At 41.3% G+C, this 13,159-nt stretch overlaps 1 protein-coding gene and 1 pseudogene across 1 annotated transcript in view; one reads left to right on the forward strand and one right to left on the reverse strand.

The window, feature by feature from the left end:
- LOC139412229 (thrombospondin type-1 domain-containing protein 4-like) overlaps positions 1–4,091 on the forward strand; it is a 60,478-nt gene extending 56,387 nt beyond the window's left edge. Inside the window, exon 17 of the mRNA XM_071159055.1 lies at positions 239–4,091. Within this exon, the coding sequence (XP_071015156.1) occupies positions 239–381 (143 nt within the window). The 3' untranslated portion in view covers positions 382–4,091. The remainder of the gene's footprint in view (positions 1–238) is intronic.
- A 2,349-nt stretch (positions 4,092–6,440) lies between these two features.
- The window catches only part of LOC139412441 (xaa-Pro dipeptidase-like), a 120,130-nt pseudogene continuing 113,411 nt past the window's right edge, over positions 6,441–13,159 (reverse strand).

Here is a 13,159-nt window from a genome sequence, read left to right on the forward strand (position 1 = left end):
GTAAACATGGATCTGGGGCCAAGGCACCTCCGCTGGAATGCCATACAGTTGGATTGGTTAATGATGGCTGGTCTGGTCCTAACTACTGCCAGACAGTTTTAATGAGGGTTAGAGGGGAATTTAGTCTAAAATGGTTCAACATTAATGAAAATCTTATTCCATACAGAAAACTTGTGAAAATACTTAAAGATTTTTAAAACTTAAAATCACTGATATTATGATTATGATTGTTTTTCAGACGAGAACTGTCGAGACAAGTATTTCAACTGCAATGTGGTGGTCCAGGCACGTCTCTGTGTGTACGACTACTACAAGACAACCTGCTGTTCCTCCTGCACACGAGTGGCCCACAGACAGTCACAACACAGGGCACTCAGCTAGCCCCCTCCCCAGGCCTCAGACCTCTAGGGGGCCTGACACAGCACCCAGAGCAGGCCCTCAGTTCCTGGGCCAAACACACTGACCCACAGTGGAGAGGACAGCCTAGAACCTGACTCTGGGTGGACACTGACTGGACACTATAATGTGAGTGCTGAAACTACAGACTGAAAAACTGAAATACCGCAAAGAAAGGAAGTGAAAGCCCAACTTGTTTTTGGCATGTGAGGAGATTGCCAATGGGCAATACGGGAAACTGAATGGTTCTTGTAGGATGGTTGTGAAGGACACGTTTAACAGGGCTATGAGTGGAGGAGCTCTGGTGAGGCGAGATGATAGACAGAACACCAAACCGAAGAATATGGAACCACTTTATGGTCTGTAACCAGAATCCCCTCCAGTAAAAGTTCCTGTCTGGGTTTTTGTTGTGTTTCACGGGAAGCAGTTTGGCGCTGCCATTCACCTGAATGGGTTAAGGTCTTGAAAAAGGTCTTCGGCCGAAACGTTGATAGAATAAACAACGTGCAGAGGTGATATTGTGTGTGGGACTGCTACCACATCTGTGATGAGACTCTTGACTACCATGGCTCTCTTGGATAGCATTAAAGGAGAGGAAGAAACAGTATTAAAGCAGAGCAAGATTATGTTTGTTTTGCATAATGTATAGACTGTACACATTTTAATAAGCTTCTTTATGCTTTAAAATCCACAATATTTATGATCTAATTAACTACTTGTAGTATGAAGTTGCCCAAGCTTGCTCTTAAATCATCCCAATTATGAGGGCTCTATTCAATACTCTCCTACACAGCAGTTTAGTTGACCAAATATTTCCCTATTTCACAGGAGGACGTGTCCAACAGTAATTGCTCAGTCCAGATCTATGGCTCTATTTAATCTGTACCGGTGAAGCGTTACAAATGGTGCAATATAAATGTTAAGGTAATTTTTGATTGAGCCAACATATGCAGTGTTTACCGTGATGCAGTCTCCGCTAATACGGAACATTGCCTTTAAATTTCAATCACGCTGTAACGCTGAACTTCTGCGATACGGATTGAATAGAGCCCCAAGTGACAGCTCACCAGTTTTACACAGCAACCCTCTAACAAATTAAGCTCTAAAATGTTCATGTGTCGTTGTAGTGAATCATATATTTTGCATCACTGCTGTGTATATACAGAACCAGTCAAAAGTTTGGACACATCTACTCATTAAAGGATTTTTATTTATTTTGACTATTTTCTACATTATAGAATAATAGTGAAGACATCAAAACTAAGAAATAACACAAGGAATCAGGTAGTTACCAAAAAAGGGTTAAACAAATCAAAATATATTTTATATTCTTCAAAGTAGCCACCCTTTGCCTTGATGACAACTTTGCACACTCTTGGCATTCTCTCAACTAGCTTCACCTGGAATGCTTTTCCAACAGTCTTGAAGGAGTTCCCACATATGCTGAGCACTTGTTGGCTGCTTTTCCTTCACTCTGCGGTCCAACTCATCCCAAACCATCTCAATTTGTTTGATTGTGGAGGCCAGGTCATCTGATGCAGCCCCCCATCACTCTCCTTCTTGGTCAAAAAGCCCTTGCACAGCCTGGAGGTGTGTTGGGTCATTGTCCTGTTGTAAAAAAAGATAGTTCTACTAAGCGGAAACCAGATGGGATGGCGTATTGCTGCAGAATGCTGTAGTAACCATGCTGGTTAAGTGTGCCTTGAATTCTAAATAAATCACAGACAGTGTCACCAGCAAAGCACCCCCACAGCATCACACCTCCTCCTCCATGCTTCACGGTGGGAAAAAACCCATCGGTGGGAAATAATCATCCGATCACCTACTCTGCGTTTCACAATTACTCATCAGACCAAGGCACAGATTTCCACCGGTCTAATGTCCATTGCTCGTGTTTCTTGGCCCAAGCAAATCTCTTCTTATTGGTGTCCTTTAGTAGTGGTTTCTTTGCAGCAATTTGACCATGAAGGCCTGATTTACACAGTCTCCTCTGAACAGTTGATGTTGAAATGTGTCTTTTACTTGAACTCTGTGAAGAATTTATTTGTACTCCAATTTCTGATGCTGGTAACTCTAATGAACTTATCCTCTGCAGCAGAGCTAACTCTGGGTCTTCCTTTCTTGTGGCGGTCCTCATGAGAGCCAGTTTCATCATCGCGCTTTATGGTTTTTGCGACTGCACTTGAAGAAACTTTCAAAGTTCTTGACATTTTCCGGATTGACAGACCTTTGTGTCTTAAAGTAATGATGGACTGTCCTTTCTCTTTGCTTATTTGAACTGTTCTTGCCATACTATGGACTTGGTCTTTTGTCAAATAGGGCTGTCTTCTGTATACCCCTCTACCTTGTCACAAGACAACTGATTGGCTCAAACGGATTAAGGAAAGAAATTCCACAAATTAACTTAACAAGGCACAGCTGTTAATTGAAATGCATTCCAGCTGACTACCTCGTGAAGCTGGTTGAGAGAATGCCAAGAGTGTGCAAATCTGTCAAGGCAAAGAGTGGCTACTTTGAAGAATCTCAAATATAGAATATATTTGGATTTGTTTAACACTTTTTCAGTAACTGCATGATTCCATGTGTCATTTCATAGTTATGTCTTCACTATTATTATACAATGTAGAATATAGTAAAAATAAAGAAAAACCCTTTAATGAGTAGGTGTGTTCAAACTTTTGACTGGTACTGTATGATTGAGTGAGTGAAGAAGTTGCTGAACTGAAGGCAATTCAGCAGGTCCTCCCAGTGCCTGAACAGAACAGAAAGCCCTCTTTATTTATTTGTTGGGGTCCCCAGGGAGGGCGCTGGTTTATCGGCACCAGTGGCCCCTTTTGGCTGCAGGGTTAAAACGTCTGTTACCTCTCCACCAATCGCTGCCTAGGAAAGTGATGTAGGCATTCCAGAGCCCACTGGATGGTTAAAGCAGATGGTTAGAAATTCTAGAACACTATACTTCTTAAAGAGAAGGTAAAACTACTATATTTGCGTGAGATAAAAAGATTACACCATTGTACATTTTTAATGTTCATGTGGAGATTGAAACATTAATTCACTAAAAGGATACTGGGATATTCATGACACTTTATAACTGCAGTAATGTACCACACTCTTCACAAAGATATATATTTTTAAAGTACATTTGAGTAAATTGAAACTTTTACTCGGGTAGGCCTGGTAAACATCTAAACAAAGGTGATAAATTGACCATGCCAGTAAAGCATTATGCCCCACTATTTTGTCTTTTATCCTGTATTGTACCTCAAGAGCAATGAGTTCCCTTTTGATTGCATCCATCCTATTAACATTCACTGTAAGAAAAGGTTTTGAGGACATATTTATCATGGTTGATGTGTTCTCATCCTGTATGTATTGTATGTGTAATCAGATGTTACGTCTGGGATGGACTCTCTATAGGTAAAGACATGATAATACAGTGTATTCAATGCAACTTTGAGTTAAAGGGAATTAACTGAATTTGCCAACAGCCAAGTATTTAAATTGATGATTAACACCATCTTTCTTTTTATTTTTTAAATCAGACATGGTTTATGACAAATGCTATACTTTAGTATTTGGAATTCAAATGCAAACATCTGCAATGTACTGTACACTACTTCATAATTGAAATGGGAAAGGTTTGATTGGCAGTTTTGGAGAGAATAGGTAAATAAATGTGTTTATACTTATTTAGTGCATATTTGTAGTCATTCCATTTATTTGAACACCAGTTCACTGGTGGTGTGAATCAAATCTGTAACAAATAAGGGCATTGATACAAGACAACTCTTCTTACCGGAGCTTCATGAACTTCAGAATGACTTAAGGCCTCCATCTAGTGAAGACTGGCAGTATTACTACACAGTTGTAGTAAACCAACCCACTGTTCCATGACACTTTATGTTCCCTGGCATCTTAAAATGGAAGCACACTCTACAAATGTCACAGAACGCAAAACTGCAAATTGAGGGGTTTATTTACTTCAATTGCACTGTATTTTATGAGAATAGTATAAACGTACAAGAAAATAAAGTATCTATTACGCTCAGTCATAAAGCAATTACCTAGGCACTGAAATATCGTCAACCGTCAACACTGTTTTTACGTGGCAAGATGGCCACAGCAGTTTATTTCACTGCATTTCTCAATAATCATCTTTATCACTAAGAGCTTCAAATAGTATAGGTAGTTTAACCTGCACTTGTGTACTAGTGTGTTAGGCTTCTGATACTGCATTCACTGAGATTAAACAGACACCTTTCAAGATTGAAAAGTTCTGCATTTAATCGATCCATTACTGATTATACAGTGCCTTGCGAAAGTATTCGGCCCCCTTGAACTTTGCAACCTTTTGCCACATTTCAGGCTTCAAACATAAAGATATAAAACTGTATTTTTTTGTGAAGAATCAACAACAAGTGGGACACAATCATGAAGTGGAACGACATTTATTGGATATTTCAAACTTTTTTAACAAATCAAAAACTGAAAAATTGGGCGTGCAAAATTATTCAGCCCCTTTACTTTCAGTGCAGCAAACTCTCTCCAGAAGTTCAGTGAGGATCTCTGAATGATCCAATGTTGACCTAAATGACTAATGATGATAAATACAATCCACCTGTGTGTAATCAAGTCTCCGTATAAATGCACCTGCACTGTGATAGTCTCAGAGGTCCGTTAAAAGCGCAGAGAGCATCATGAAGAACAAGGAACACACCAGGCAGGTCCGAGATACTGTTGTGAAGAAGTTTAAAGCCGGATTTGGATACAAAAAGATTTCCCAAGCTTTAAACATCCCAAGGAGCACTGTGCAAGCGATAATATTGAAATGGAAGGAGTATCAGACCACTGCAAATCTACCAAGACCTGGCCGTCCCTCTAAACTTTCAGCTCATACAAGGAGAAGACTGATCAGAGATGCAGCCAAGAAGCCCATGATCACTCTGGATGAACTGCAGAGATCTACAGCTGAGGTGGGAGACTCTGTCCATAGGACAACAATCAGTCGTATATTGCACAAATCTGGCCTTTATGGAAGAGTGGCAAGAAGAAAGCCATTTCTTAAAGATATCTATAAAAAGTGTTGTTTAAAGTTTGCCACAAGCCACCTGGGAGACACACCAAACATGTGGAAGAAGGTGCTCTGGTCAGATGAAACCAAAATTGAACTTTTTGGCAACAATGCAAAATGTTATGTTTGGCGTAAAAGCAACACAGCTCATCACCCTGAACACACCATACCCACTGTCAAACATGGTGGTGGCAGCATCATGGTTTGGGCCTGCTTTTCTTCAGCAGGGACAGGGAAGATGGTTAAAATTGATGGGAAGATGGATGGAGCCAAATACAGGACCATTCTGGAAGAAAACCTGATGGAGTCTGCAAAAGACCTGAGACTGGGACGGAGATGTGTCTTCCAACAAGACAATGATCCAAAACATATAGCAAAATCTACAATGGAATGGTTCAAAAATAAACATATCCAGGTGTTAGAATGGCCAAGTCAAAGTCCAGACCTGAATCCAATCGAGAATCTGTGGAAAGAACTGAAAACTGCTGTTCACAAATGCTCTCCATCCAAGGAGGAATGGGAAAAAATTTCAGTCTCTCGATGTGCAAAACTGATAGAGACATACCCCAAGCGACTTACAGCTGTAATCGCAGCAAAAGGTGGCGCTACAAAGTATTAACTTAAGGGGGCTGAATAATTTTGCACGCCCAATTTTTCAGTTTTTGATTTGTTAAAAAAGTTTGAAATATCCAATAAATGTCGTTCTACTTCATGATTGTGTCCCACTTGTTGTTGATTCTTCACAAAAAAAATACAGTTTTATATCTTTATGTTTGAAGCCTGAAATGTGGCAAAAGGTCGCAAAGTTCAAGGGGGCCGAATACTTTCGCAAGGCACTGTATATGGCATAATGTAGACAGGCAAGATATCATTAGAGAAACTGCATCCCTTATATCAGAAAACAGATATTCTCTCCACATTTAGGAGTGAAAATACCATTTGGTTAGATCAGCTCGGATATGAGCGACGTTATTTAGAAGGATTTCCCACGGTCGTCCATGAAAGCCTCAATCTCCTCCACTGTACGAGGGACACAGGTGAGCAGCTCCATTCCGCTGGCAGTCACCGCAATGTCGTCCTCAATACGCACCTGGACAGAGGAGAGGGAAACATCCAGTAAGACACATTTGAGGGTCAGAGCCAAGGTTAATAATAAACAGTAGATAATTGTCAGGGGGGAGCAGTTATAGCAGAAGACTTAACAGAACAGCATAATGTGTATATTATTTGCTGCCATGGATTAGATTGAGACAAAGGGGTTTCTATGTGCAAGCTTTGGGTGGTTAACGTTGACAGTAAAACCAGCACAAACTGTCTGTGGATAGGTAAACGTACCCCTCCAAAGCTGCGGAAGCGGGTCAGCACTTCATTGTTGATGAAGCAGCTCTGGGCTGGGTTGGCCAAGGCCTGGTCCAGCAGGTGGTTGATGAAGTAGATACCAGGCTCCACAGTCAGGACCATGCGTTCCTGCACCAGACGGCCCATCCTCAAGCTCTTCAGACCGGGCTCGTTGCCCTGCTCAATACCCTGTGTAACCAAGAACAAGCGGCATGACACGGACGTTAGCTTTGTCTAGAAGGAAAGAGAGATGTCTTTTTGGAAGTGTATTTAGAACTTCCTGTAGCACTGACCATTGATGAATAGAATACTGTATCTATCTCTCTGGTACTGACCTCTGGGTATCCGCCCACGTCATGCACGTCGATGCCCAGCAGGTGTCCCAGGCCGTGGGGCCTGAAGACAGAGCCCATGTGGACCTTCAGCATGTCCTCCACACTCCCACGCAGGATCCCAATCTTCACCAGCTCCTCTAGGTGAACCCGGTCAGCCAGACGGTGCATCACTGTCTACTTGACCTCTGAAACACAAGACCACCTTCAGTCAGGTTTTTAAATCGTAGGTTAAAAGATTCAAAGCAGCCTAGTATGCAGGTGATAATGACCGGTGGTGAGGATATGGCATGTTCTGTGGTAGTCTTCAGACTTCAACAACTCAATATTAGTCAAACCATAGAACAAATTAATATATTAAATGTATAATAATTCCTTGTGCCCAAGCTAAGTATGTACTGTATGTTCCGTGAATGCTTCCTCAATCCTGCCTGTGTACAGTAGGATCATACCTGGTTTAATGGCAGCCATGACAGCCCGTGATGACTTGAGCACAGCCTCATAGATGGCCTTCTGGTCTGGAGAGAACTTTCCATTGACTGGGAAGGAGCAGGTGATGTCAGAGGAGTAGCAGTAGTATTCTCCACCCATGTCAAACAGACTGCAAGGAAAAACCACACGTCACAGTTAGATCAGTGTTACTGCTCACCCAAAGGGCTCTACAGCCATTCCGGCATCATTATTTCCAAACATAAATCAGAGAAATTGTTCACAGCATGTACATCAGAATGAATACAAGTTTTGCCTTTCAAAGGTGCTCATGTGTCACCATGGGCGCTCCACACAGCCACTTTAAATCTCCATCAGTATCCCTATGCACACAGCAGCCTGACTTATGTTCAAAGCCAGTCCAAGCTGTGCTCCGTCTATGAGCAAACCCATGGGAGAGCCACTCAGTGGATCCAGCTGACAGCGAGAACAAAACAACACCCTACTATACTAATGACAGCAGGGGAGGTGTAGCTCTCTGAGATGTACAGTATTCCATTAAACAAAACAACAGATCACTGCAAGTGTTTTTGATATACAAATCCAAGACAAAATGAACATAGAATCTAATAAAACCAAGCAAACAACCCAAAAAGGACAATTGAGGAGTGGAATAACTTCACATCATGTGAAATGATCGCCGACTTACCACATCTCTCTGTCATCGATGGTCTTGTCATTGGGAGCTCCTGCATGGCCGTAGTGCAGGACTGAGCTGTTGTTTCCATTGTTGAAGATTTAAGCATACGAGTAGGTTATTATAGAGGCACTGAACACATGCCAGACAGAACAATAGCACCTCATTTCTGTACATCAAAATGTAACACGGATGTCACGCATTTCCGATATGTTCTCCATTAAATTAACCCATTTCTGTGTAGCAAAGGGAAGTGCCTTGCGTTCCACAGATACAGGTGTAGGAGGTGTGACTCATTCCCCCATGAGAGTAGCAGTAGTGCTGGAACAGGCTGCAACAGAAACACACTGACATGAGTGACCGTACACAAGATGCTCCACAGTTCTAACAATGACAATATAGGAGGAAGTTTAATCAAGGGTTAACCTCCTTTTTGATATTGGTTAGCCTAGAATACAAGAAGAGAGTCATCTGAACCTCCCACCTTGAAGATCTCCATCGCCTGATACTTAACTGGAGGATAGTATAATAAAAGCATTTGGACTCATCTTCACTTGGTTATTGGTTTATTCACTGGAGACTTGAGTCAGTGATTACATATTCTCTGCTGCACGTTCTTTCTGCAGTCAATTAGTCAGATAGTGGGCTGGCGAGGGGCACTGCTATAGTAGCTAAGATTATTTACATTCTTCAGCCACCCAGATGAAGGTTTAATTAAAAACACAAAAAGCTTCCAGCTAGAAACAGGAAATTGATTCAGCTCAGTGGGTGGCTGTTGCTACATTGTAAAATACACTCCCCTCCGTATGTATTTGGACAGTGAGGCCATTTTTTACATTTGGCTCGATACTCCAGCATTTTAGGTTTGAGATCAAATGTTTCACATGGGGTGACAGTAAACAACGTCACCTTTTATTTGAGGGTATTTTCATGCTAAATGCATCTGTTTAACCATTTAGAAATTAAAGCACTTAATGTATTGTCCCCCCCATGTGAGGAAGTCATTAGTATTTGGAGAAATGAGCTTATAGTGTTCCAAAGTAGTCAAAAGTTTATTATTTGGTCCCATATTCCTTGCACGCAACGACTACATCAAACTTGTGACTCCACAAATTCATTGGATGCATTTGCAGTGTGTTTTGGATGATGTTTTGCCCAATAGTAATAGAAATAAAATGATTAGTCATCATTCACAGTGAGTAGATAAGATATTTCTGAACAGTTCTAAATAAATCATGATAATGCCATGATTAAGAAAAATCATGAATGAATCATGAATAATGAATAATCAGCGAGATGCCGTTCAGAGGCTACAAAAAAAACATGCTAACCTCTCACCATTACCAATAACAGGGGAGGATAGCATTTTTTTGGTGGGGGGGGGGGAGTATGATCTTTGTGCCTCTAACCTTTTCATTTTTCACGATTCATTCATGATGGTCGATTATCATGGTAGCATAACACTTGAATATAGAATTGTTTAGAAACATCTTCAATTCTTACTTATGATAAATGCATCCAACACAATTTTTGTCACAAGCTTGATGCAGTCATTGCATGCAAGGAATACGGGACCAAATACTACACTTTTGACTACTTGAAAACACTATAAGTGAATTTGTCCAAATACTTATGACTTCAGTAGTGATCAGATCAGACGTGCTGTGAATGTAGTTTATCCAGAGGAACACACCTTGATAGATAAGGAACGTACTGTTTTACCGTCACCTTCATGGTTAGACGGGACATAGTACGCCACCTCGTCATACAATATGCCTTTATACGGTACAAACAGTTCAATATAGCTGGCATACCCTTCATGATAACAAGCTCCACTCACCTCTCCATTTCATATTCTTTCTGTCCAGGTCTCACATGCTTCATGATCTGAGGAGAAAGACAACAGCACTTCAGGTTGGCTGTGCCTGTGATATACAAGGCTGCAAGTGGGAAATGATGCCTTCTTTTAGCTTTGATTAGATTCATATATTACTCATGATAAAAAAACATGGTGAGCTCCAAAAGTATTGGGACATTGACACATTTTTGGTTGTTTTGGCTGTGTACTCGAGCACTTTGGTTAAAGTGCAGACTCCCAGCTTTAATTTGAGGGCATTTCCATCCATATCAGGTGAACCGTTTAGAAATTACAGCACTTTTTGTACATAGTCCCCCCATTTTAGGGGACAAATTAACTTATTAACTGTACATGTGTATTAAAGAAGTCAAAAGTGCAGTATTTGGTTCCATATTCCTAGCACGCAGTTATTACATGAAGCTTGTGTCTCTAGAAACTTGTTGGATGCATTTGCTGTTTGTTTTGGTTGTGTTTCAGATTATGTGGTGCCCAATATAAAGGAATGGTAAATAAAGTAGTGTCATTTTGGAGTCACTTTTATTGTACATAAGAATAGAAGTTAAAGTTGTATAGCCCATGTCCCTTCACAGAGCGGGCCACTGATTGGGCTGCTCAATCAGTGGCCCGCCCTGTGAAGGGACATGGGCTATAAAACTTTTCAAACACGCCCTCCTCCCCCTTCCTATATAAGCCCTTGACGACAACATAACTTCCTGTTCCGATGATGTGAGGACGACGGTCCTATGTCAGAATAACTACAGAACGAAGCCAACATCAGCGTGAGCTTTGGTTGAGAATGGTATGAACCTAATTAAACCCAATTTTGTATTGCTGATTCAACTTGTTAGCCAGGGTTCGTGCAGATAAAAGAATTTACAACTTTCAGATGAGACTGAATTGAGGTGACGATTGATATTGACGGCTATGGATGTAAAATATTACTAGGTCTTTAAGTGTTTATTCGGAAGATAACAGCTCTATAAATATTATTTTGTGGTGCCCGACTCTCTAGTTAATTACATTGACATGATTAGCTCAATCAGGTAATAGTAATTACGGAGAAGTTATTTTATACAATAGCATGTCATATCACTTATTCCCGGCATAGCCAAAGACATGACACAGGTATGTCTGTCTGTCCTGCAGGATTTTACCTCTTTATGGGCTTTACTGGAAATCCGGTTAGTGTATTGCAGAACCTCCAGCTCCATGTCAGTCTTAGTCAGCCGGCTGCAGGAAGAGAAGGAACAAGGAGTCATGGGCCTCTTAGATCAATATGCCAGGTGTATATTTCTATATTATAAACTAGGTGGTTTGAGCCCTGAATGCTGATTTGCTGAAAGCCGTGGTATATTAGACCGTATACCACATGTATGACAAAACATTACTTTTTACTGCAATAACATTGGTAACCAGCTTATAATAGCATTAATACACCTCAGGGTTTGTGGTATATGGCCAATATACCACAGCTATGCGAGGTATATTGGCCATAACCTGCGTTGTGCATAAGAACAGCCCTTAGCCGCGGTATATTGGTCATATACCGCACCCCCTCTGGCCGTTTTGCTTAATTCTATCATGCACAAACACTGGCTTATAGCACCCAGCCAGAAACAAAAGAATGATGATGAAAGCTAAAGCTCTGTGTTTATGTGTGTGCTTTATATTTGGTAGCTCATAATGAATGCAGAAATAATACCTGTATTACTCATCCATTCCACACTGCCGGAGGAGCCTTACACTCCCCTCTTTATCTTTCAGGAAAATCAGCTTCTTACCATATTGTTAGTGAGGTGTTTTTCTGATTCTATTCTTGGTCATGGTTTCTACCACCATTTATGTATTAATGATTCTGCCAGGTCACAGTTGTAAATGAGAACTTGTTCTCAACTGGCCAAACTGGGTTTTTTAAACGTTATTCTCTACACATTAGAGATGCAGTCAACACCTCAGATGACTCAGTGTGAAACAGCCACAGACTAATAAGACTTGACAAAAATAGTTCCACATTACAGAAAAGAAGCAGCAACCACAAGCTGGATATAGTATCATACAGTACTTACCATTCCACAATGACTGGATGCAGAAGAGTGTTGTTCACTTGGAATCTGAAGTATCAGACACAAGATCATATTTATCAAGGTAAAATATTCAACCAAATATATTAGAAATACCAGTTTGATTCAAATGGATATCAATTGATGCCAATTAAACATACTGACTGATTCCTTCAAAGGAGGCTTCGTAGCAGATACTTCCACTATCTGTGTTCTGTCCACGCTGGAATAAACATAATACAATTACCAGGCTCACTTTCAAGTCTCTGACACAATCGGTTTTAATGAGAAGGCCTAAGGAGTATTTTTAGTGTCTTTGTGAGTCCATGATGCTGAAAGTGGTAGGCTGTCTCCTGAGGCTGATCACATTCACATATAGTTTGAGTTACAGTCACTGACTCACTCTCCCATCCACAAGAGGTATGTGGCAGGGTCTACAGTCAATCACGGATTACAAAAAGAAAACCAGCCCAGTCACGGACCAGGATGCCTTGCTCCCAGGCAGACTAAATAACTTTTTTGCCCGCTTTGAGGACAATACAGTGCCACTGACACGGCCCGCAAACAAAACATGCGGACTCTCCTTCACTGCAGCCGAGGTGAGTAAAACATTTAAACGTGTTAACCCTTGCAGGGCTGCAGGCCCAGACGGCATCCCCAGCCGCGCCCTCAGAGCATGCGCAGACCAGCTGGCTGGTGTGTTTACGGACATATTCAATCAATCCCTATCCCAGTCTGCTGTTCCCACATGCTTCAAGAGGGCCACCATTGTTCCTGTTCCCAAGAAAGCTAAGGTAACTGAGCTAAACGACTACCGCCCCGTAGCACTCACTTCCGTCATCATGAAGTGCTTTGAGAGACTAGTCAAGGACCATATCACCTCCACCCTACCTGCCACCCTAGACCCACTCCAATTTGCTTACCGCCCAAATAGGTCCACAGACGATGCAATCTCAACCATACTGCACACTGCCCTAA

Source organism: Oncorhynchus clarkii, chromosome 6 (genome assembly GCF_045791955.1).
Source record: "Oncorhynchus clarkii lewisi isolate Uvic-CL-2024 chromosome 6, UVic_Ocla_1.0, whole genome shotgun sequence".
Taxonomy (NCBI): domain Eukaryota; kingdom Metazoa; phylum Chordata; class Actinopteri; order Salmoniformes; family Salmonidae; genus Oncorhynchus; species Oncorhynchus clarkii.